At 43.2% G+C, this 27490-nt stretch overlaps 1 protein-coding gene across 1 annotated transcript in view; it reads left to right on the plus strand.

Annotated features, from left to right (window-relative positions):
• Positions 1-8831: 8831 nt before the first annotated feature.
• Positions 8832-27490, plus strand: part of LOC122942186 (polycystic kidney disease 2-like 1 protein) — a 90104-nt gene continuing 71445 nt past the window's right edge. Inside the window, exons 1-2 of the mRNA XM_044299686.1 lie at positions 8832-9105; positions 20808-20921. Of these exons, the coding sequence (XP_044155621.1) occupies positions 8832-9105; positions 20808-20921 (388 nt within the window). The remainder of the gene's footprint in view (positions 9106-20807; positions 20922-27490) is intronic.

The following is a 27490-nucleotide window of genomic DNA, read 5'->3' on the forward strand; positions in this document are numbered from 1 at the left end:
ATTCATCCTTGCTCAGGGCCCCCCAGTGGATTCACCTGTTTTCCCTGTAGGCCAGTCTAAGCCTACAGACTTGTATAAAATATCCAGTGTGAAAAGGGCATAGCAGTAATACATTTGCAACGCATGGTGTTCTATGCAGATCATGCCAATAAATTCAAAATAAAATACAACTTTTTTGCTGTATCCAGTACCCCAAAAAAATGGATCCCCATAATGAACTTTTTTATGTATCCTGAACTGCAGTAGGTGTAATTATATTTTTGACACTGATTAATTGAATAAACTGATTAATAAAAAAATATTATTTAAAAAAGTTTTACAGAATTTACTTGGATCGACATCAGATCAGCTGTTTTCAAAAGCTCCAGCCCCAAACCAGGCATCAGAGCTACACCTCTCCATTCACTGTGTAGTGTCCTGGCCCGGTAACTGCAGTCTCTTGAACGGGAGCAGCATTGCAGTAGGCTGACAGAGCTATCTAGTTCCAGCTCCTAATTTCAGCATTGGAACTTCTAATAACAGCTGATCAGCGAAGGCAGGGGTGCTGGGAGTCAGACCCCATCAATCTGATATTGATGATTAATCCTAAGGATACGTCATCGATAAGTAAACCAGGTAGGTCCCCTTTACAGTGTTAAAGACTATTGGCATTGTAGTACAGTGCAGGCAGGAGGTCGGAGCAGAAGCACCTTTCACCTCTTTCATTTAAGCCCTTGTGTTCTGTCCCAGAACAGAGATTAATTTCAGTATTATTACAGATCAGATCTTCTGTATTTCTGTAGCTATTAGTTAGTTTATAGCACCATCTAGCAGTCTTAAAAATGTACTACACTTTGTTTGTCTGTTAATAAAGATTATTGTATTGTTGGGAGGTGCAAAGCATTCTGGGAGTGTAGTGCATTCTGGGAATGAGAAGCCCAGTCTCCATGTTACATGACATCAGCAGAGCTGTCTCCTGCATCTCTTCTTCTTAAACTCCACCATCCTTTTGCAAGTATATCTGGTAAGACATATACCTTTGTTTCAGGGACAGTATGTTATGCAGAGCTGTTCAAGTAGTTGTAGTGTTACTTAGGGAAAGAGGTTGTAACTGTTAGATGCTAGACGTGCATTCCTATGTATAGGCAGCCATTTTAGACATCTGCTCTCCCTGTTAATGTAATAGTACTGCACATGCCATTCTATATGTTTTACTTATACAAGCTATTTGTATTTTTCCAGTTTTACCAATTCACAATCCTGTTGACTAATAAACAAGTTAGACTACAGAAAACAGTCCTCTTATTTGGAAGACAGGAATGGTTTATGCTGAATGTCAGACTGCACACTGCGTGAACGTGTATAAAGACATAACAGAAAAACAGATGAGCGATAGTGGATCTGACTATACTAGGCCACCATCACACACACGGTCCTGTGTACAAGATTGCAGTGGCTGCCATACAGTTACAGGAAGTAAGAGTGCAGCCCCCAGCAAGTGCAGCACGAGTCCGCACAAAGACATTAAGCAGCCAGCAAAGGCACATAATGTCTGCTAGCCAAGCATCATCATACAGGACCAGATTACGAGCAAGCTGCTCTAGCAAGTCCTCAATAAGAGAAAAGGCTGCTCTTGCCAGTGCAGAAGCTGAGGCTGCAAAAGAGATGCAACTGAAGAAAGAGAGAGCACGCCGGCAAGCATCAAAAGAAGAAGAGAAAGCACGCCTGTAAGCGTAAAAGGAAGAAGAGACAGCATGCCTGCAAGCATCACTGAAAAAGAAGAGAGCATGCCTGCAAGAGTCACTGGAAAAACTCGCTGCAGAGAAAGAAGCAGCAGCCGCAGTAGCGAAAGCAGAGTTCCTAGAAGCCTTGGAGTATCCTGAATCTGAGAAACACAGCCAAGTACTTGGGCCAGACCTAGATCAACAAGATCCAGCACAGCGCGTCTCAGAATATGTCCATCAGCATCCCAAGACAGAAGATGACAACTATGATCCAGTATATCAGCCAGCTTATACAGAGTGCGAAAGCCCCTACTTTGAACCACAGAACCTCCAGCAGGACGGTATGCGACAATACGATGCAGACCACAACTACCGCCCTGCAGAACGAAAGCTACAACCTTCGCTTTGACTTAAAGGGACACCCTTCGAGTCAGAACTGTATTATACAGACTTCCCTAAGCCAGAAACCCCTAAAAGTTATGGTGATGCACCACACATGCAGCATAACAACAACACACCGGGTAATATTGGCGCTAACCAGGCCGCCATGGACTTCTCTAAGTTCGTTGCTAAATGGTTGCTGGTTACCCAAGGAGTTATAAAGTTCACCGATCGCCCCAAGAACTAGAGGGCATGGCGAACTTCCTTCCAAAACGCCATAAGGGACTTAGATATTTCCTATAGTGAAGAGTTAGATCTCTTGGTAAAATGTATTGGAAGCAAGTCGACTAAACACGCCAAAAGAATCAGAGACATTAACATAAACTATCCTGACACAGGCCTAAAGATGTGTGGGAAAGACTTGATGAGTGTTATGGGTCAATAGAAGCTATAGAAAATGCTTTATTTAAGAGAATTGATAATTTTCCCAGAATAGTGGGTAGGGGTCACCAGAAGCTCAGGGAACTCAGTGACTTGTTAACAGAGGTACAGGTTTCTCAGGCAGAAGGAGATCTGCCAGGGCTAGCATTCCTGGACACCGCCAGAGGTGTCAATCCGATTGTCCAAAAACTTCCTTATAATCTACAAGAGAAGTGGATCACGCATGGTTACCATTTTAAACGGTTTCATAATGTACCATTCCCCCCCTTCGTGGTGTTTGTAGACTTTGTCGCTGAATAGGCAAGGATTATAAATGATCCCAGTTTTGACTTTACATTGTCATGTACCACTACCCCTGGTGTCAAACCTCATAAAACACCAGTGGCAGTCCCCAAAACTAACGTCGCCTCCACAGGTTCTCCTTGCAGGCCGTTTAAGTCTTCTCAAGAAGAGAACAAACTCAAAGATCTTACCAAAGAATGCCCCCTGCACAAGAAACCACACTCTCTACTAAAATGCAGAGCCTTCAAGTCTTTAGAAGACCACAAAGAATTTGTCAAAGAAAACAACATCTGCTTCAGGTGCTGCACTACAACATCGCACTTCGCCAGGAACAGTGTGACATGCACAGAATGCGGTAGCACAGAACACAAGACGGCTTTACACCCTGGACCACCCTCTTCAGGTATCACCCCAAGCAGAGAAGCATGATGGGAAGCAGATAGACACTGACATAGACACCACAGTAAAAAATAAAGGATAAGAGCAGCACACTGAAGCAGGTGTTTCAGGGTTTTTAGATTGTAGGAATGCAGCAGCCGAGCCAAGAGACCCCAGATCCAAGGCGGTCAAGATGAATGCAGTAAAAAATGTGAGCTACAGCAGCATCTCCAAACACAGAGCTTCTTTATTCAGACTTCCATGGTACGATGTACAAAAGTGGCAACGTTTCGGCTACATGTAGCCTTTGTCATGCGTAAAATACAAGTGATGATTCCAACATATAAATAGTAAAACAAGCACTCCCACAAAAGGTATTCCCCCAATCGGTAAGCAAAGGGGATGTGACATACCTAATTGTAGCCAATCATACAAGAATCGCAGTTCAATGCCTATTTGACATAATATAAGTGCGCCCCTCTAGCTCACCTGTAAGGGCTTTCCATGATCACAGACGCGCGGGCTGCCGGGATCAACGTTAATAGCCGCGAGATTTGATCTGTCGCTGACCTATGACGTCTATGGACATGCGCAGTCACTTAGTGGGCACGCCGAGGCCCGCGCGGCTGTGATCATGGAAAGCCCTTACAGGTGAGCTAGAGGGGTTCACTTATAATATGTCCAATAGGTATTGAACTGCAATCCTTGTATGATTGGCTACAATTAGGTATGTCTCATCACCTTTGCTTACCGATTTGGGGAATACCTTTTGTGGGAGTACTTGTTTTACTATTTATATGTTGGAATCATCACTTGTATTTTACGCTTGACAAAGGCTACATGTAGCCGAAACGTTGCCACTTTGTACATCGTACCATGGAAGTCTGAATAAAGAAGCTCCGTGTTTGGAGATGCTGCTGTAGCTCACATTTTTTACTGCATAGACACCACAGTAGTCACTTCTCACTATACCGAGATCTGTAAAGGACTCGCAGGAGGGAAATCCTTCTCTAAAATCTGCCTTGTCAGAGTGTATCCGGGCGGTCACTGAGATAAGGCGATCAAGGTATATGCAATCTTAGATGATCAAAGCAACAAGTCTTTAGCTAAATTCACCTTCTTCGACACCTTCAACATCGTAGGGCCCATTTCTCCCTACTCCTTAAGGACATGTGCAGGTACTGTTGAGATGGCAGGGAGGAAAGCAAGTGGGTACAAGGTGAAGTCCATAAATGGTCAGACCTCCTTGTCCCTGCCAACCATACTAGAGTGCAACCACATTCCCGACAACCGGTCTGAGATACCTACACCAGAGGTAGCAGCATACCACCCCCATCTGAAGCGTATAGCTCACCTGATACCGGAACTGGACTCAGAAGCCCCATTAGGCTTACTCCTTGGAAGAGACATACTACGAGTTCATAAGGTTAGAGGACTAATTAATGGTCCCCAGAACACTCAATATACCCAGAGACTTGACCTAGGATGAGTCATCATAGGAGACGTCTGTCTAGGAGGAGCACACAAGCCGACCTCAACAGTATGTCAACAGTATGCTCACCAACACACTTGAGAATGGACGTCCTTCCCTATTCCAACCATGTCACAGCAGTTTCCTGATAAAAGAATTGCCACACAGCTCTCCTGTGCCCTGTCCTTTTGACAGATACCTCCTGTGAAGACCATGCCTGCGATGGTGAGCAAGATCACTTAGGGTGCACAGTTTTCCACAGGACAAGAGAAGACAACAGGGTCGCAATGTCCATAGAAGACAGGCTGTTCTTGGATATCATGGATCAAGGAATAGTAAAAGACCAGTCAAAAAGCTGGGTCGCACCTTTACCGTTTAAACCCTGGAGACAGCGCTTACCTAGCAATAAAGAACTTGTCTACAACCAATTTATCTCCCAAACTTCAGAGGACACCAGAGACAAAAGAACATTTCTTTGCCTTCATGGCACCCGCACTCCAACACTCTGAGGAATGTTGGTACTTACCCATATTAGCGTGTATCATCCTAAAAAAACAGGGCAGATACGAGTAGTATTCAACTCAAGCACCAGGTGCGAAGGCGTCTCGCTAAATGATGTCTTACTGTCTGGTCCAGACCTCAACAACAGACTTCTAGAGGTACTTTTCTGCTTCCGCAGAGATTCTGTAGCATTTATGTCCGACATACAACAGATGTTCCACTGCTTCCTCGTCAAGAAAGAACACAGAAACTTCTTGAGGTTCTTCTGGTACCGCAACAACTACCCCAATGAAGACATTGTAGAGTACAGAATGAGAGTGCACATCTTCAGAAACAGTCCTTCCCATGCAGTCGCTATCTATGGTCTCAGACATTCAGCCCGAGAGGGTGAAGAAAAGTATGGGTCAGATGTCAGATCCTTTGTGGAAAAATATTTCTACATGGACGACTGTTTGAAATCCACACCCACAAGCAAGACCGCAATCAGTCTCCTGAAAAGGGCTCAAGAAATCCTCGCTTCATCTAATTTGAGGTTGCACAAAATCGCCTCCAACAGCCGTGAGTTAATGGAAGCCTTCTCACCCCAAGACCATTCAAGTGATCTAAAGGACTTAGATCTTAACACCGACTAACTACCCATGCAGCGGAGCCTCGGTTTGCTCTGGGATTTAAAGGTAGACACATTCACCTTCCAAATTAGCAAGGAAGAAAAGCCCTTCACACGCAGAGGAGTTCTGTCCACCATAAACAGCTTATATGATCTTCTGGGATTCGTAGCGCCTGTTACCATCCAAGGCAAATGATGCTTCACCACAGAGACGTCTGATTGGGATGACCCGCTTCTCGTGGAGAAAAAAGACCTGTGGACAGGTTGGAGAAAGTCTTTCAAAGCTTTGACCAGCCTTCATGTGGCACGACCCTATGCTTCCGTGCCATCTACTTAAGTCAAGATGCAAAGACTGTATATCTTTACCGATGCGTCAGTCAAGGCAATTGCTGCCGTAGCATACCTAAAGACCATTGACGTCAAAGCAAGATGCCATATAGGATTTGTCATGAGCCGGACCAAACTGGCGCCACTCCACGAACACAGGATTCCCAGGTTGGAACTCTGCACTGCTGTGCTTGCAGTGGAGTTGGCTGAACTTATAACATCAGGAATTAACCTGGAAATTGAAGTTGACTTTTACACGGACTGCAAGGTAGTCCTAAGATATATTTTCAACAAAACCAGAAACTTTTACATCTACGTCTGCAATCGGGTGCTAAGGATCAGGAGATCCACTTGTCCTAAACAGTGGCACTACGTGCTCACAGCATAATCCTGCAGAACATGGTTTACAAGTCCTACTTTCCTGTACCGTCCAACGTCTTGCAACACCAAAGCCGACGCATTTGAATTGGTGGACCCAGATGCCGGTGAAGAGATCCGACCTGAAGTATTTACTCCACATACAGTGACTTCTGACAACCAACTCAAATCCCATTGCTTCAGCAGGTTCTCCACTTGGATGTCGCTCGTTCGTGCTATAGCCTGTCTAGTTCATATAGCTCAGTCTTACAAATCTACATTACCTACATTACATCACTGCAAACACACCTTTACCGCTGCTAATCTGGTAAAGTCCAAAAACACAATAATTCGCACTATACAACATGAAAGTTATGCTAAAGAAATAGACTACTTCATCAGAGGCCAAACAGTTTGTAAGGACAGCACTTTGAAGAAGCTTTATCCAATCATTGATGGGTTGATAAGAATAGGAGGCAGCCTTCAATAAGCCAAAGTGGAATTTGTGGAAAAACATCCTGTAATAATTCCCGGACATTACCACGTCACGACCCTGCTCGTGCGACATCACCACATTCAAGTGAAACACCAGGGACGATTGTTTACAGAAGGGAATCTACGAGCTGCCGGACTATGGATTGTTGGAGCAAAGAGGTGTGTGAGCAAGCTCATCTTCAACTGCTTTACCTGTCACAAACTTCGTGGCATGTCCCAGAACCCAAAAATGGCCAGACTTCCAACTGAGAGACTCAGTACAGATCCTCCTTTTACCAACGTTGGTCTAGATTTATTCGGTCCTTGGTCAGTGGCTACACGGCACACTAGAGTTAAGCACACCAGTGCAACACACTGGGCAGTCATGTTTACTTGTATGTCAAGCAGAGCTGTCCATATAGAAGTGATCGAATCCATGGACACTTCAAGTTTCATAAACGCACTATGACGGTTTATTGCCATTAGAGGGCATGTGAAGCATATTCGTTCGGACATAGGCACGAATTCTGTTGGAGCAGTTAAAGAACTTCAAATTTCCAGTGACCCTGAAGATTTGACTATCCTCACTACTGCCATGTTACTCACACAGAAGACCAGCACCTCGAATGCTCCTCTCAGAGAATTTAATGACAAAGACCTCTATAGACGACAATGGAGGCAGGTGCAAAGTCTTTCTAATGCCTTCTGGTGAAAATAAAATTGTTGGTGAGCCGGGTATCTCAGGTATCCTGATAATACCCAGGGGGCGCCACATGGACTCCAGTGTTACCAATAAAATTATAGTGGATTACACTATTAATATCTTGGCGAAAGATTGCACTTACTTTACCGGGGAGGCGGGCATAGGATAAAGCTCAAGACACCTAAACCTCAACCTCCCCCGCTGAGATCACTTCACAAGATGTGATGATAGCTTCCTGGTCCCCAAAAGGATGACACCGGGCTCCAATATATGCAGGAAGTCTTTTATTAGTTCAGCTCGACGCATTTCGGGAATAAATCCCTTTCTCAAGAGCATATGCCAGAGTTATGTGAAAGTAGCCTAATAATAATAATGTAAAAAATAATGTGCTTGCATATATCCATATATTAATAAAAATCCCACTGTGGGATTTAAAAAATGTGGGTGTCATGGGGGGCATAATGCTTGAAGTGGTGGTATTTTGACTGCCATGGAGACACTGTGGCTGGCATCGGGTCACTGTTGCTATGTGGTTGGCATTGGGTCATGGAGGTGAATTTAAGGTAAATTATGGCTACTGTGGGGGTTCTGTGGTTTCCTTGGGGGCATTACGGCTGTTGTGGGGTCATGGTGGCTTAAATAGAGGGCACTGATGATATTGTGCCAGTCCTGGCATAAGGGCCCTTGTCTGGAGGCATTATGGCTGTCAGAGGGGCATTATGATGCCCAGTCATATCATAGATATAAAAGTGTACGGCTTCTTAAATTTAATTTAGTGTCTTCTACTTTTTAAGATGTTTGAGTCAAAATATGAGAAAACTATATTAGTGATATTTTTTAATAGCAGCAGCAATTCCTGGAATTATATATAATGTTGCTTAGCTGGGGAAATGTGGCACCATCTTCACAGAAAACGTGTTTCCTATGTGTCACGTTACTATACACCTGTCTTAGAAAGGTACATTAGATGCATTCCCACTGGTTTCATGAGGGATATACGTAAATGTGATCTGCTGCCCCTCTGCTATCATCAGAGACAACCTGTTTTTTAGAATTGCTTGTTCTATCCTATAGACAATAGCCAGTATGAATGACACTATAAAAAGACCTGTGTACTCCCGGATCTGTTAGAGTCTGGTGTCAGAGCTGAGTCTAATCTATATCAGAGCTGACCTGTGTACAAGAGCCAGCCACATAAAAAGAAATATGAACCCTGCCAAGCTGAGAAGCCGCACAGAAAATCAGTTCAAGGCTCACGAGGAACAAGAAATGGATAATTTAGGGAAAAGGGCTTGGGATAACCCAGCCTACGACGGTTCTCCATCTCCAAAGATCAAAGCCATATACAACCCCAAAACTGTTTTGGAAAACCCTTATGACAGCATGGACAATTTGGGAGACCCACCACCTTACCAGGAAAAAAAGAAGAGGGGTAACCTGTGCTCACAATGCTGTGCCCACATTGCCCACGGGATTCGAGGTAGGTGGCTTTAAGATCCCAATTGCCTATTGCTTATGAAATTATTTGCTGTTTCTTTTTAGAATGATTACATTTATCAGCTGGTAATTAGTATGAGAATGTCTAAAATTCAGTTCATAAATGTAAAAGTATGGCAAAGTCATACAGTATTTAGAATAGCTAGAAAGGAGCATCACATCTTAGTAAATCTCACACACTCTACCAGTATATATACGGTATGTCTGCTTCATGACTGCACATAGATTGATATTGGATTTATGAAGTAGAATTATATCATCAGAGGTGGTTTTTGTTTGCACTGACATTATGGTTTGTTAAAAAAATAAATAAATCTATAGGGCGTGATGGAAAGGCAAAAAAAATAATTACATTTATATAATGAAGTTTAGATTATATAATATGTTAGTGAACTAATAAAAAGGGTTAAACTGGACCTTGGATATATTATTATTATAATATTATTATTATCATTGTTATTATTATATTTTATATTGTGTGTTATTTACATCACTCATCAGATGATACAATTATTTTGTTATAAAAAATGCCAACAGATACTTACTATGAATACCACCGAGTACCAAAGGGAGCGTCTATACTTACAGTCACTGCGGACACGTTTCTCGTCTTCCGTTTTATATGTGTTCTGTATGTGAGTCAGCACTTCTGAATTGTTAGAGAAACACTATTTGGGCTAGGTGTTCTTAGTTTTGGGCACTGCTGTGCTCTCCAATAGGGTTCTTCTACATTTAGAGCTGATTTAAAGGGGTTGTCTCATGGACAATGGGGGCATATCGCTAGGATATGCCCCCATTGCCTTATAGCTGTGGGTCCCAGCAGTGGAAGAACGGAGCCCCGAAAGTGAAGGAGGGCACACTGCGCATGCGCAGCAGCCCTCCATTAATTTTCTATGGGGCCAGCGAAAATAGCCGAGCGGTCGGCTATTTCCGTTGGCCTCATATAAATGAATAGGAGCGGAGGCCGTGCATGCGCGGTAGGCTCCCTCTAACTTCTATGGGGAGCCGGCTTTGTGGTGGCCGGACCGTAGTCTTCGACCCACCACCTTGCCGGGCTCCGTTCTCGATATAGGTGCGGGTTCCCAGCGGTGGGACCCGCACCTATAAGACATATTTACTGCAGACCCTTTATTATCCATTTCTTACAATGAAGGGAGGGATAACATTTATCCGCTAAAACAGGTTCATAAAAAATAATTTGGAAGTAATTAAGACATCTTGTCTCACAATCACAATTAGCCTTTTCTCACTTCTGATAACCAGCTCAACGTTATGTTTATCTTTGTACTTTTCATATCACTGTTTCTAGGTATTACCGTACTACTTTTTTTTTTTACTATCAAATGTTCATTTGAGGCTTGTGGAGCCTTGAAATATATGGGATAGTAATACTAATGAATGCTCATTATTACAAAAAGATTTAACTCTAGATTTGGAGGCTGAACCTACGTAATATGTCATTTACACAATAGCATGCACACTCAGATTACCAGAGTTACCATTACTATCAGGGTCGACTAATCAACTATTTCCTGAAGGATCTGCACCAGTTTTTGGAGGTAGCTAAACCAATAAACATGGAGAGGGAATTTATCATTCACTGTGCTTTTTGTGTCATTTTGAACAGGGTTGTGTCACCTCACACATTGGTGGCATATCATTAGGATATGCCACCAAAGTCAGATACAGTCAGGTCCATAAATATTGGGACATTGACACAATTCTAACATTTTTGGCTCTATACACCACCACAATGGATTTGAAATTAAACAAACAAGATGTGCTTTAACTGCAGACTGTCAGCTTTAGGCCTCATGCACAGGGCCGTTGTTCGGGTCCGCATCCAAGCTGCTGTTTTGGGGGCTCGGATGCGGACCCATTCACTTCAATGGGGCCGCAAAAGATGCGGACAGAATAGGCATTTATATTGAAGGCTGTCCGTGCCGTTCCGCAAATTGCGGAGCGTGCACGGACCGCAAAACACACCACGGTCGTGTGCATGAGGTCTTAATCTGAGGGTATTTACATGCAAATCAGGTGAACGGTATAGGAAATACAACAGTTTGCATATGTGCCTCCCACTTGTTAAGGAACCAAAAGTAATGGGACAGAATAATAATCATAAATCAAACTTTCACTTTTTAATACTTGGTTGCAAATCCTTTGCAGTAAATTACAGCCTGAAGTCTGGTGATGCTCTGCCAGGCCTCTACTGCAACTGTCTTCAGTTCCTACTTGTTCTTGGGGCATTTTTCCTTCAGTTTTGTCTTCAGCAAGTGAAATGCATGCTCAATCGGATTCAGGTCCGGTGATTGACTTGGCCATTGCATAACATTCCACTTCTTTCCCTTAAAAAACTCTTTGGCTGCTTTTGCAGTATGCTTTGGGTCATTGTCCATCTGCACTGTGAAGCGCCGTCCAATGAGTTCTGAAGCATTTGGCTGAATATGAGCAGATAATATTGCCCGAAACACTTCAGAATTCATCCTGCTGCTTTTGTCAGCAGTCACATCATCAATAAATACAAGAGAACCAGTTCCATTGGCAGCCATACATGCCCACGCCATGATACTACCACCACCATGCTTCACTGATGAGGTGGTATGCTTAGGATCATGAGCAGTTCCTTTCCTTCTCCATACTCTTCTCTTCCCATCACTCTGGTACAAGTTGATCTTGGTCTCATCTGTCCATAGGATGTTGTTCCAGAACTGTGAAGGCTTTTTTAGATGTCGTTTGGCAGATTAACTCTAATCTGGCCTTCCTGTTTTTGAGGCTCACCAATGGTTTACATCTTGTGGTGAACCCTCTGTATTCACTCTGATGAAGGCTTCCCTTGATTGCTGACTTTGACACACATACACCTATCTCCTGGAGAGTGTTCTTGATCTGGTCAACTGTTGTGAATGGTGATTTCTTCACCAGGGAAAGAATTCTTCTGTCATCCACCACAGTTGTTTTCCGTGGTCTTCTAGGTCTTATGGTGTTGCTGAGCTCACCGGTGCGTTCCTTATTTTTAAGAATGTTCCAAACAGTTGTTTTGGCCACGACTAATGCTTTTGCTATCTCTCTGATGGGTTTGTTTTGTTTTTTTCAGCCTAATGATGTCTTGCTTCACTGATAGTGACAGATCTTTGGATCTAATCTTGAGAGTTGACAGCAACAGATTCCAAATGCAAATAGCAAACTTGAAATGAACTCTGTACCTTTTATCTGCTCATTGTAATTGGGATAATGAGGGAATAACACACACCTGGCCATGAAACAGCTGAGAAGCCAATTGTCCAATTACTTTTGGTCCCTTAACAAGTGGGAGGCACATATGCAAACTGTTGTAATTGCTGCACCGTTCACCTGATTTGGATGTAAATACCCTCAAATTAAAGCTGACAGTCTGCAGTTAAAGCACATCTTGTTCGTTTCATTTCAAATCTATTGTGGTGGTGTATAGAGCCAAAAATGTTAGAATTGTGTCCATGTCCCAATATTTATGGACCTGACTGTAGGTGCGTGTCCGGTGTGCTCTCCATTCACTTCTATGGGAGTTCCGAAGATACAGCAGAGTGAACACACTTGCCTATTTTTAGAAGTCCCATAGAAATTATTGGGGGTGGGGATGATCCTATGCACGGTGCCCCCTCTTTTACTTTAGGCACTCTGGGACCTATCTGACATTGGTGAGACAACCTGTTTAAGTCTGTCTTTGGTTTGTGACAGCGAGCCTAATTTATTAAATGGCGCACAGTAATAATAAATGTGGCTCAAGTACAATGTGGTTTACGCCTATATCTTTTAAGTACACCTGTGTTTTTTTTTGTGAAGTTTCGTGAATGTCACAGAAGATAAAAGAGACTTAACAGTGATTTAGAGGCATATTTATTAAGACCCTAAGCTGGCGGTGGATCCGTCGAGGTTATGAAGAGGCGCTGACTTCGGTGGATCCTCCGCCAGTTCTAAATGTAAGACAGCTTCCGAAAATGGTAAATGCGACAGGCCCGTCCTCTTCCCATGCTACGCCTACAATTTTAGACCTGGTGTAATCGGGGAGAAGTCGCAGATTGCGGCACAACTAACCATTGTGCTGCAATCTGCACCTAAAATACGGCTAGCTTCAGATTAATAAATGACCCCCTCTATCTTATATTAAATTTGGCCTCAATCCCAGGAGGGAGTGCAGGAGGCCAAAAAGTTGCAAAAATTTGTCACGTGCACCAACAATTGCAACATTTCAATGGTAGAAAACTGGCATACAACATTTGATAAATGTCCCCCTTGGTTTCCACATTTGGATGAGATTAGCTTTTATCACACAACTATCAGCACCTACCTTCACCAGTCACAGATTTTCTGTGCAATCATAGGGCCCAATGCCATCTGCCCATGTATGGCCATCTTTACTTTTCTGGTTTTGATTTTCGCAAAAGGTGCCATTATTTACATACAGCCTGGAAAATGTCTGGAGCATACTGTTCTGGATGTCTATGACCATCTTATCCCTATCATAATTCAGCCTATCAGTGCTGCGGTGATAAAAGTGACTGCCTGCCGCTGAGGTGGAGTTTTTGTTTGCACAGATCAATGGTTTGCACTAGTACACATACACGGCATAGCCCTTTGTGCTTGGTTGGATATATGAGCTTCTGTAAACAGTGGAAGAGACCAGGAATTAATTCACAAAAGTCTCTTTGTAGCTTTGCAGAGACATTTGCTCCCATGCAGGACATCATTCTCAAGACACGTACTGAATTATGCTTTTTGAAATTCGATATGGACTGCAATTACTATAAAAGAGAAATGATATACAGGTTCTGCATCCTAGAAGTAGACTCACTATGTAATATTATAGAATAGGTTATGAAACCTTATGTCTTGTAGGTATCTTTGAAAGGGACACTTCCATCAAAAAGGGAAACTCAGTATTCAAATTTTTTAGAATTTTTGGCTGTTTTACTATTTCATTCCGGTAGTACTACACCACTAAAAATGTAATACAAAATAATGTCGTTCTGTAGCAGTCAGTCCAGAGAGATAAACCTCCTATATACATAGGGAGCCTATTGTTAGTTTACTGATGCTGAGAGAGGAAGATGTTATTGGAAGGGCAATCTTCTTGATAACAGTAGGTGCAAAAATGCAATACCCGTATGACACTCTTTTCAGTGTCGAACTGAGGTTCCTTGGGCCCACCAGAGGAAATTAATCTTGGTACCCCTGCCCTATATCATCAATAGAGTCTTACAGGTTTTAATCAAAGAAATAGACCCTAGTGGCAAGTGACTGGCTAATTAAACGGCAGCCAAATATTATTTTCTTCTTCTGGTCCTTTGGGGCCCACTATTGCATTAGGGCCTGAACCTATGGGAAGCTACTCTGGTGGGCCAGTCCAACCCTGGGTCTGTTGTTCTCTTGGTAGGCCCATATAATGAGGCCCATAGAAGAGCACTGCATTGATTAGTGTAATGTGTGATGCGCTAACTGAGTCACTAAGCAAGATTGTTTGTGTCCCAAAAAATACAAAACTAAGGAGGCCTATTAAAGTGACCTGGAGTGCCGGTCCATAGTCTATGCAAACCATGTAGTACCACAAATACCAGAAAAACTATACCAACAGGCCACACATCCAGTGAATGTTTATTCAGCACCACAACATTAAAATACTGTATACAAAAACAGAAATCTTATCTGGGACTTGTATATGTCCTCACAAAAATGTATGGAAACTTGTCCAAAAAAAGGACAATCATAAAGACCTGGACATAACTTTTTGCCCCATGTGTATCGCCGGAAAAAAACTGCTTTCTCAGGGGTTCTGTGGGGCGACAACTTGTGTGCGCACCACCCTGGACGTTTATTGCTGCATTATGGGTATCGTTATTTCTTGTTTATGATTAGATGTCACGTTATAATCTTTGTATAAATCAGTTCATTTTAGAGGTCCAGGTCTTCATGATTTTCCTTATTTTGGACCACATTCATGTGAGGACATATACAAGTCCCAGATAAGGTTTCTTTTTTTGTATACAGTATTTTAATGTTGTGGTGCTGAATAAAGATTAATTTATATTTTAATTATCATAGGATGTGCAGCCTGTTTGTATAGTCTTTCTGGTATTGGTGGTAGTAGGAAATAGAATACATGTGATGACTTAAAAAAAATATAATATCCAGAAGAATATCCACCTATTTTTTATTTAAAACAGTTACATCGAAATTTCACATAGAGGTGGTTAATATGTAATAAAAAAATAATTTTATGAAAGTGTCCCTGGCCCATCCCATTATTTAATGCATAAATTGCCTTCTTAATAACAATCCTATACAGACAGTTTACTTTTTCATGCAGAGAACCCCATAATGAGAAATTTTGTACTGAGAAATCTTGTGGTACCTCCTTCCCACAACAAGTCAGTCAAGGCCAAGGTCTTTAGCGGTCCTGAGCCTCTCATGAAACCCATATTTAATATGGTGCGCTCCTATAATAAAAGCTTTAGTTACAACAACAGAGCAGTGTTTGACCTTCAAAGAGCATCCACGGGTAAATAGTCCCTGATGCACCACATGCTCACATTAGAAGGCTATTATGAAAAGGAACATTAACATAAAACATATCAATAGCTGGCTCTGGTAACTAAAGAACTTAATGTTTTTTTATGTTTCATTGCTTAATATATCACTACAAGTCATAGCTGTAGTTTTTCCTACCCATGTTATAATGATCTAAATAAAATCTCCTAAAAATAAACATTGTATTCTCTTTAATTAGACTTTGAAATGCTTGATTTGTCTTCTAATACCATCATATGTCCTAATTGCCACTTAATATATATATATATATATAATATAGAATGAAAGAATTCCGCAGCACATCCACGTAAGTAAGGAAGTAGTAAGGAAGTAAAAAAAACTTTATTCACCAAGCATGCGACGTTTCAATCCTCTCAATGGGATTTTCCTCAAGTCACTGCTTGAGGAAAATCCCATTGAGAGGATTGAAACGTCGCATGCTTGGTGAATAAATTTTTTTTTACTTCCTTACTACGTGGATGTGCTGCGGAATTCTTTCATTCTACATTTTTGGAGGTGGATCGCCTACTCAGCCGCTGGCACTCCGATTATACTACACAGACAGTGGTGCTGCCCACATTCCCTTTTTTATATATATAAAATACATATATATATATATATATATATATATGAATCTGTATTTGAAGGTCAACCCTTTGACATTCTCTCAGACAGTATTCATCTAAGAAAGGTAACTTAAAGGGAAGCATACTTACCTACTTCCCGACGCTGACTCCTTACTGGTCTCCACTGCTCTGCTTGGGCCAATTAATATAACCTTCCTGTTTGACATTGTGGTGACCTGATCCCCTTGTGTCACTTGACCATTTGACATGATGGAAGGTAAACAGGTCACCAGCAGCGTCAAACCAGAAGTTTACATCCAGAGACCCAGGAGGAGCAGCGGAGACCGGAAGTTGGAGGAGCCGGAGAGCCAATGCCGGGAAGCAGGTAAAGTAGGCTTACCTTCGCAGGTCTGCATGGGGGAGTGTAGGTTAGGCAAACATGCAAAACCTTTTTAAAAATAAAACCGCCATTTTGCACATGCAGTCCTTTCTTTCAGCAGCACGGTACAAAGCAGAAGGAACTGATATATGGTTTTGTGGGCAAATGTTTACTAAAACTTACATTTCATTCGTTTAAATGCCTACTCTTTATATGTTTAAGAGTCCAGTGGGCGGTCCTACTCAGTGATTGACAGCTTTGCCTATATGACTGTGCATAAAACAAAATCACTAACTACGGCCACCCACTGGACACCTAAGCATAGAAAGAGCAGGGATTTCAATTAAAAAAATTCTAGTTTTCATCCTAAAAGCATATATCAGCTCCTCCATGTTCAACCTAACAGGTTCCCTTTAAAAACATTAATCTCCACAATTGATGTTTTTTGTGCAGTCTAATCATCCAGTTTCATGGAAGATGTTGAATTTGATCACTGGTTATGAATGAGTTTGCAAAAGCAATGACTGTAGGTAGGGACAGACAAGGACAGTGAGCCCTCAGGCTAGTACCCAGCCAGCTTTACCTAACTGCTTGCAGTACAAGCCCTAGATAGCTAGACCCCATCTGGTCGACGGTCCCTACACTATATAAGTGCAGAAATGGACTACAAACAAAGACAGACAAACACAATACAGAGTAGTATGTAAATGGGTCAAAACCATTTGGGCTATGCAGCACCAACTGAGAGACAAAGAGTGGTTAGAAGACAAGCTAAGATCAGAACCAGATGGACTTCATAGTACCAGAAGAGAGATGGAGAGTGGTCAGAAGACAAGCCGGGGTCAGAAGCACAAGCAATCCAAATAAGCACAGGCGTAAGAACCAGGAACACAGCTAGGCAGAGCAATCAGTCCACTGCTAGTCTCCTCCAGCACACGCCCACTGCTGGGAGAAACAGAGAAACATTGCATCCTGTTGCTAAGGATGCGGTCGCTGCACCAGGGGGTTTGGCTCATCATCGCGTCTCTCCCGACTCACCTGTGCAGAGGCTGAGGGTTGCACTGCTGGAGCCTGGACAGGTAGGTTTGTTACACATAGATAGGGAATGTATAGACAAGCTCAATGTAAATGTACATATAAGTGCCTAGCGATGTCGTACTACCTTGCCTTCTGCCATCGGATGGTCTATTGTATAGAAATCCTAACTTTTATAATATGCTAATTAGGTGCTTGGAGCACTGAGGGGCAATGCTAGCCCCTTAGGGTACTTTCACACTTGTGGTAGAGGATTCCGGCAGGCAGTTCCGTCGCCGGAACTGCCTGCCAGATCCGGCAATCTGGACGAAAGCGGATGGCATTTGTCATACGGATCCGGATGCGGATCCGTCTGACAAATGCATTGAAATCCTGGATCCGTCTCTTCAGTATCATCTGGAAAAACGGATCCGGTATTTATATTTTTCAAAGATTTAAAGGTCTGCGCATGCGCGGACTGGAAGAACGGATCCGTTTTGCCGGAACACTTGGGGCCAGATCCGGCATTTCAATGGAAATTAATGCCGGGTCCGGCATTCCGGCAAGTGTTTAGGATTTTTGGCTGGAGAGAAAAAACATAAGAGGGACTGAACTGATGCATCCTGATGCATACTGAACGGATCGCTCTCTATTCAGAATGCATTAGGAAAAAAATGATCAGTTTTTTTCCGGTATTAAGCCCCTAGGACGAAACTCAATGCCGGAAAAGAATAACGCTAGTGTGAAAGTACGCTTAGCGGACCACTTTACCTCCACCTCGTCACATGTGTGAAAATATTCAGACATATATCCTGTCATCTACTCATAGGTTACAGTTGGCCAAATATGTGCCAAAATACTGCCCTCTTGATGTACCAACATAAAGGGGTATTCCCATTTGGGGAGTGTCTATTCTGTTGCAGCTAAGGGTGTGTGTCCATGCTCTCCATATCACAACTCAGGAGGCAGTTGAAGGATAAAATTTAGCATTTGCGGCCATCTCAGTGAGCTGGACAAAGAATTGAGAAAAAAAACAGCAGGTGGTGCTACACAGATAAATTTTATTGAATACTCAGTGGCTATGCAATTTTTTTATTATATGCAATTATGACAGTATTCCGATCCAGGCACTGGTTTGAAAACTATAGAATTTTTTTGTGGGACAACCCCTTTAAACACTATCTTCTGGATGTAAATTGGTTGAGTTATTTCTATAGAGAGGAGGATGATGATGGAGAACAGACCGGGTGAAGGGCAGAATAACCTCTAATTGCTGCTTTCATTGTTTAATCAAACTCAATGACTTCCATAAAATATCTGCAGGCAGAATGGAAAAACTGATGACAAGAATAAATTGATTTCTCCAATATTATGCTTCCTAGTAACTCCTGTATAAAAGTGTAGCCTTGCAGCTCGTTATGGTTTCAAACCTGACCAGGACTGAACATACATGGAGGTGGCATTGTATTCATATGTTTCCTCACCCATTCCAAAAAACACACTGGTATGCTACTGTTTATGGTGTTTGTCCCTGCTTGAAAATCAATGGGAGTTCCAACAACTTGGGTGAGGGCACCCCTGAGGAGTATCAAGGGGTGAGGCTAGGGCATAATAATTGTATGGCTATGGTCTTCAAGATGTCTGAAGAAGTGGGCTTGAACAAAGTTGGTGAAAGAATGGCAGAAAAATATGAAGGTTATTACTAGAAAGCTAGGGTTAAAAGGTCCAGGAGAAACTAGGTGGAGTAATGTTCCTCTAACTGGACACATATCCCTCACTCCTAGACTATTAATTGAAGGGTAAGTTATATCCTAATATAACTTACCCTTCAATTAATAGTCTAGGAGTGAGTACATACTTTACTTACACGGAGTCAACCTCGGGGGAGCAACAATGGGTAAACCATGGGGTGGTATGAAAGGGCTGACTGTGGAGGAAAATGCACCGGTTACAGCAGCTTCCCGTTAATTCTGAGGAACAGTGATTTTCCTGGGATCAGTTGACTGCAGGCTGGCAATCAGGGAAGGCATGTACCACTGCAAGAGGGGTAGACATGCACCCAGCAAGTGTTGGATGGGGTGCCATGATAGTGTCAGGCGCACTGCTTGATATATGGTTCTCAAGGTTATCAAAGTGCCATAGCTGCCACCACTGTTTCACAAACAGTTGTATCGGGGTGTAGTAGGGGGAGTGGGTCGTCACTGCAATTTGGCTGTATGCCCCATATATCTGGTCAGGACCAGATCAAGATTTATTGAGGAAATTTTGGAGTCCTCTTCATTGTTGGAAAAATTTGAATAACTAAGAAAATATTTCAATCAGTCAATGAAAACCTTTAGCATCTACTGTATATAAAAAGGGTTTTCCGAGATTTTCTTACTGATGACCTATACTCAGGATTGGTCATCAGTATCTGATCGTGGGGTCTGACACCCGGGACTCCCACCGATCAGCTGTTAAACAGGGCAGCGGCTCTCCTGTGAGTGCCATGGCCTTCTCCCTGTTTTCCTTAGGCCAGTTATGACACGTTCATGTGTCATGTGGCCTAGGAGCAGCTCAAACCCATAGAAGTGAATGGGGCTGAGCACAATACCAAGCACAGTCATTATACAATGTACAACACTGTGCTTGGTGAGCTGAGAGAAGGCCGCAGCGCTCACAGGAGCACCGCTGTCTGCTCAAAACAGCTGGTTAGTGGGGGTCCCACCGATCAGATACTGATGACCTATCCAAGGATCAGTAAAAAAAAGTCCTAGAAATTTTTTTTATTGACTGTAAAATGTAAGACAATAGCACTGCCATACAGTGTTCTGACACTAGTGCTCCAGTGTCCAGATAATAGTGCTCAGTGCTGGGTTAGTCCAGAAATTCAATTGAAACAAGGTGTAGTTAGTATTAGCTATCCTGAGGAGGGATAAGATGGTTGAGGTGCCAGCTCTATGGCCATTTTAATCCCTTCCTGTAGTTCAGCTCTGTTTGGCGTTATATATGCATGAAGGGTAATATATACATACTGTAATGGTATATGACAGGCATTGCATAGAAATTCAAGCATCCTCTCCCAAAAGAGAACACCTTCAAAATTTGGCAAATCTTTACAGAATTTATGACAAGAAAATGTCTGGAAAGTTTTAATTCTTATTCATGTTCTCTTGTTGACAGGACTTTGGGGAACAACCTTAACTGAAGACACAGCAGAAAACCGGGAGCTGTTTGTGAAAACCACACTGAGGGAATTACTGGTCTATATTATCTTTTTGGTGGATATCTGTCTCTGTAAGTCTGGTCACAAGGATGAATTTTCTTATTCTGAATGCTTTTTGAAGCTACAGGAAGGTTCATGATGTATTTGAAAGTATACGTAGTTAACATGTTTCTCTGGCAGTAAAGGGGGGTTATAAAATATAGGGGCTCATTCCAAAAAACACACTGGTATGCTACTGACCATAGTGGTTGTCCATGCTTGAAAACCAATGGGAGTTCCAACAACTTGGGTGAGGGCACCCCTGAGGAGCATCAAGGGGTGAGGCTAGGGCATGATCGTTGTATGGCTATGGGCTTTAAGATGTCTGAAGGAGTGGGCTTGAACAAAGTTGGTGGAAGAATGGCAGAAAAATATAAAGGTTATAACTATAAGGCTAGGGTTAAAAGGGCCACGAGAAACCAGGTGGAATAAAGTTCCTATAACTGGGCGGCATATTCCTTACTCCTAGACTATTAATTGAAAAATAAGTTATATTAGGCTACATACTTTACTCACATGGAGTCAACCTCGGGGGAGCAACAATGGGTAAACCATTGGGTGGTATGACAGGGCTGACTGTGGAGGAAAATGTACCGGTACAGCAGCTTCCCATTAATTCTGAGGAACAGTGATTTTCCTGGTATCAGTTGACTGCTGGCAATCAGGGAAGGCAAGTAACACTGCAAGAGGGGTAGAGATGAACCCAGCAAGTGTTGGATGTGGTGTCATGATAGTGTCAGGCGCACTGCTTGATATATGGTTCTCAAGGTTATCAAAGTACCACAGCTACCACCACTGTTTCACAAACAGTTGTATCGGGGTGTAGTAGGGGGAGTGGGTTGTCACTGCAATTTGGTTGTATTCCCCATATATCTGGTCAGGACCAGATCAAGATTTATTAAGGAATTTCTTGGAGTCCTCTTCATTTTTGGAAAAATTAGAATAACTAAGAAAATATTTCAATCAGTCAATGAAAACCGTTAGCATCTATTGTATATAAAAGGGGTTTTCCGAGATTTTATTTCTCACAGTAGCGATCATTCATCCACATATAGAGGGGATGAATTATCGCGAATGTTTGATTCATTTCCAATAATTGTCATTGCATTGGGTACTTAAAGGGAGTCTGTCACCAACCTGACTGCTTTTAAACCAATCACAAGTTCAGTGGGGCACAAAGACATGACACAGGGGGCATGGCCTAGCTCGCATGGCGTGAAGAAGCAACTGTGAAGAGCTCCGTTGGCAACCTTGCTTATATCTTGCCATCACCCAGTAACTTTCTGGCTTTTTGCGCCTCCATCCTGAGCCCCAGTGTGCCTGGACCCCGGGAAGTAGGAGAGCACAATGGAAATCAGTGCTGCCTTGTGGGGACCAGAGCCCCGCCACAGAGAGTTGCGCCTGAGCGGGAAGCCACGCTGCCGGGGGAAAAAACTAGTAAACTGCATATATAGCTACCTGCCTAGGTCATCTGTCGAGTGGCACCCCCAGGAGCCCTGCCAGGGACCTGTACAGTTGATTGCAGAGCAGAGAGGATGGAGGTGAAGGCAGTGGGAGAGACACGTGGTGGGCGCCATCCTGGATGCAGGGAGCTGTGAGCTGACCCCGCTGCTCTGTGCCGACAGGAGAGGAAAGAGGCTGTGTGGAAGTGAGGTGAGGAAGGTCCCAGGAACTCATCTCCCCAATAAGGGACATTGGGATACAGACACTGTATTTTGGAGGGGGCCTATTCTCCTAGCCACTGTGAGCAGAGCACCCAGGCCTACTTACATCTGTGTGACCAACCTTACTCCTGAATGGAACCCCAGACCTAAGGGACTGTTCCTGCTAAACCCACTGCTTTATCTCCCTATCAGTCTAGATCCTCTTTTTTTTACCTACTACAGACAGACTGTACGTTTTCTGTTGATAATACTCTGGGGATTATCCTATAAAGATTGTTTGCTGCGCTACAAGTGCTGTCTTTACTTATACTCTATTGGGACAGCAGCTGTGGGCTTTTATATGGGTCGCAAAACCACGACACTTGTTGCTCCCCCTGCTGAAAAAATGTATATGGATGCCATGAGTCAAACAGAGCAGGGAGACGGAGAGCCTCATCCCTTGGAAACCTCAGCAGAGGCCTCCCAAATTAAGAAGGCAATTGCCACGTGCCAACCAGCTCTCAACGCAAAAATTGACCATCTTCAATCTGATCTTAGCTGTCTGCGGCATGATTTTGATAAAATACGCAAAAGAACCACCGAAGTGGAGCGCAGATTAAGTGATGTGGAAGATATGACCCAAGCAGGTGAGACTGACACTAGACAACTGCAGCAGCAAGTTAAAGGGGTTGTCGGGGATTGTGGACTTTCTCCTACCTGGGCCGTATGGGCAATACCAGGAGCCAGTGGGCAAATTACAGGAGCATGAGGCCGACTTACAAACAACTCACCAGTTACCTCCAGCATGTAACCATGCTTGCAATGGGAGGAGGGAGGAGTCTGCGAGTCCCACTCAAGACTGGCTGGCTGGTATGGCCCAGGCCTCACAGGTGCACCTAAATGTGGCCTGTAGCAGGCACATTTAAATTGGAGTTTATATACCTCCAGACAATTCTATATATACAAACTGAAAAGAATGGCGTGGTATTAGCAGGAGGTGCTCAAACCCACATGTAGTTGTGCATATATATATATAGGGGAGCAAATCCTGCACTTGTGGCCCGTTGCTAATGACGATCCCCAGCAAAAATGCATACGGTGGAGGATGCCCGCAGCGAACCACAAGTACCACAATAGACATCCTACACAAGATAGCAATTATGTGGATGTGATAATCAATATAACAATATAACAAAATAATAGCAAAGACAGGTGCACTCTGCGGTCTTACTAAACCCTCAAACTGATTTTAAAATTGAGAGATTAGCCAACATGTCCTACGGTGTAGAACATGTCTGAGCCCGGGCACCGTGCCAAGGTACACCGTAGGACATGTTGGCTAATCTCTCAATTTTAAAATCAGTTTGAGGGTTTAGTAAGACCGCAGAGTGCACCTGTCTTTGCTATTATTTTGTTATAACTATTCACCCCCCTAAAGTCAATACTTTATAGAGCCACCTTTTGAGGCAATCACAGCTACAAGGCGCTTTGGATAAGTCTCTATGAGCTTGCCACATCTTACCACTAGGATTTTTGCCCACTTCCACCACTAGGATTTTTGCCCCAGCTCCTTCAAGTTTTATAGTTTGCACTTGTGAACAGCAATCTGTTCACATTTACATGTTTCCCCTTAAACCACTTAAGTGTTGCTTTAGTGTGTTCTGCTGGAAGGTGAACCTCCGTCCTAGCCTCAGATCACACACAGAGTGGTACAGGTTTTGCTCAAGAATATCCCTGTATTTAGCACCATCCATCTTTCCCTCAACTCTGACTAGTTTCCCAGTCCCGGCTGCTGAAAAACATTGTGATATAAGTAGCTGATATATCACCCGTAGGTGACGTGAGACACAAGCGCTGGAATAGCAAACCCGACCGCTATCTCCCTCTGTTTTTTTAGTGTGTGAGTGAGTGTTAAAAGGGAAAGAGAGGATGCAAAAGACTATAAATAGAGAGCATTAATGGGCAGTCCGTGGCGATCGCTATCTGTGCTGAGAAGGTATGTTAAAAATGCAAACACAATCGGTGTGAGCACAAATCTCCAGTGTACAATATAAAGTGTAAACTATACCTGGTCAGTTCCTGCTTTACTAAATTCAATGATGCATCCTTTTCTTTTCCTATGTTTTTACCGGTTCTTTGTTCTGTGTTTCTTTATCCTGTAAGTCTCTTGGAGTAAATGCGTCCTCCTGGCTCACCTGCTAGCACGGACGCTGCCCCGGCCGGAAGCAAGCGTGGTGCGAGGGAGCTTGTTGTTACGGTCGTCCTGGAAACCGCTTCGGTGACGTCACCTCTGTGGATACCGTAGCCTCCGTGGGACAAAAAACCTCCTACGCAATTCGGGGCCTGTCGGGCTCCTTCGTCCCTGCGTCCTATTGGACAGAGAACGAAGGGTCCTCAAATCCTCTGTTAGAATGGGATGCCTTTAAGTCCGTGATGAGGGGAGCATTAATCCATGCGATAGCGTCACACAGGAAGGAACTGCGTATAACACGGACTAAGTTAGAAGTTGCGGTCTCCAACAAGTAGCAGGAATTTCTAAAAGATCTGAGTAGCGAAAAGCAGGGGGATTGGCTGGAAGCACAGTGTCCGTTCTGCCTACACCTTACTGACTATACACAACAGAAACTACTAGCCCAGAGGCAAATAGTTTTTTCTGATGGGGATAAAAATAGTAGGGCTTTGGCATACTTTGCTCGCTCAGAAACCCCCCAAACAGTGATTGCCAGTGTTATGTCTGACCACGGTGAACTGATGGTTGAGCCCTGTGATGTTTGTAACCAATTTGCTTCCTACTATTCTGCTCTATATGCTTCTAAAACCACTTGTACTCCAGTAAATATAACCCATTTTCTAGCCGGGATTCCACTTCCCACTCTTGCACGAGAGGAAGGGGGGCCTTGGTGGTGCACATCACAGATGCTAAAATTGAGCTGGCTATTAAATCCCCGGCCGTGGGGAAAGCTCCTGGTCCGGATGGCTTTCCAGCTGAATGGTAAAGACTCCACTCTAAGGAGCATAGCACCAGACTCTGGAAGATTTTTGATTATGCTTTTGAACATGGCTCTCTTCCTCCCCTCCTTTTCGGAGGCGACCATTGTGGTGATACACAAGCCGGGGAGACCACTGGACCAATGTAGCTCCTACAGACCTATCTCACTCTTAAATCTTGATGGTAAAATTTTGCCAAAGGTACTGGCATTGTTCTATATTCCTACACGTTCACACAGTGTGCAGTCTGACATTCAGCATAAACCATTCCTGTCTTCTAAATAAGTGGACTGTTCTTTGTAGTCTAACTTGTTTATTGGTCAACAGGTTGTGTAACACCCCAGAGTTGTGTATGACACACCTCTACCCTGCTACTATCTCCTATGAGCCTTTACATTGTCATCAGATATGATTTTGCTCATGTCTTCATAACTGTGCATTTCAAACTATGTTAAATGTAAATTTCCTTGTAATTTTACAGGTCCACCAGCAGGAGGCAGCAATGCATTGGTAAGGTATTAGGTTCAGTTTAGTATATCTAGGCTGCAGGGGCGTAGCGTGGGGGGGGCCGGAGGGGCCGTTGCCCCGGGCGCCAAATTGCAGGGGGCGCCAGGCATCCGAAATTTCAATGAGGGCTACGGGAGCCTATGGCTCCCGTCCCCTCCGTTATGCCCCATAGGCTTCAGGCCACTAGGCCTGAAGCCTATAAGGCAGTAGAGGCGAGCGACGCAGGACTCGGTCACGATAACCTCACTGTGACCTCCTGCGTCGGGTCTCGCGAGATGACGCGATGACGCGGCGCAGGAAGGCACAGTGAGGCGTTCGTGACCGCCTGCGGCGGGAACAAGCGGGGATGGAGATAGGTAAGTATTTTTTTTTATGTTAACTTACCTAATTGCAGAGGCTCTGGCGGCAGTATGGGGGGTGGGAGAGGAGAGGAGAGGACTGGAGCAGAAAGGCTTCAATGGCATTGGCACAGCAATAAGAGGGGCGATTATATTAGCAAAGAGGGGGGCCAGTACATTAATAACAGAGGGGCCATTACATTAATAACAAAGAGGGGGACATTATATTAGCAAAGAGGGGGCCAGTACATTAATAACAAAGAGGGGGACATTATATTAGCAAAGAGGGGGCCAGTACATTAATAACAAAGAGGGGGACATTATATTAGCAAAGAGGGGGCCAGTACATTAATAACAAAGAGGGGGACATTATATTAGCAAAGAGGGGGGCCAGTACATTAATAGCAAAGAGGGGGACATTACATTAGCAAAGAGGGGGGCCAGTACATTAATAATAAAAAGGGGGCCATTATATTAATAATAAAGAGGGGGCCAGTACATTATTAATAAAAAGGGGGCCATTATATTAATAATAAAGAGGGGGCCAGTACATTATTATTATTAATGTAATGGCCCCCTCTTCATTATTAATGTAATGACCCCCTCTTCATTATTAATGTAATGGCCCCCTCTTTATTATTAATGTAATGGCCCCTCTTTATTATTAATGTAATGCCCCCTCTTTATTATTAATATAATGCCCCCTCTTTATTATTAATGTATTGGCCCCCTCTTTATTATTAATGTAATGACCCCCTCTTTATTATTAATATAATGGCCCCCTCTTTATTATTAATGTAATGGCCCCTCTTTATTATTAATGTAATGCCCCCTCTTTATTATTAATGTAATGCCCCCTCTTTATTATTAATGTATTGGCCCCCTCTTTATTATTAATGTAATGACCCCCTCTTCATTATTAATATAATGGCCCCCTCTTTATTATTAATATAATGACCCCCTCTTCATTATTAATGTAATGACCCCCTCTTCATTATTAATATAATGACCCCCTCTTTATTATTAATGTAATGGCCCCTCTTTATTATTAATATAATGGCCCCTCTTTATTATTAATGTAATGACCCCCTCTTTATTATTAATGTAATGGCCCCTCTTTATTAT

The sequence above is a fragment of the Bufo gargarizans genome, chromosome 6 (assembly GCF_014858855.1).
Source record: "Bufo gargarizans isolate SCDJY-AF-19 chromosome 6, ASM1485885v1, whole genome shotgun sequence".
NCBI lineage: Eukaryota > Metazoa > Chordata > Amphibia > Anura > Bufonidae > Bufo > Bufo gargarizans.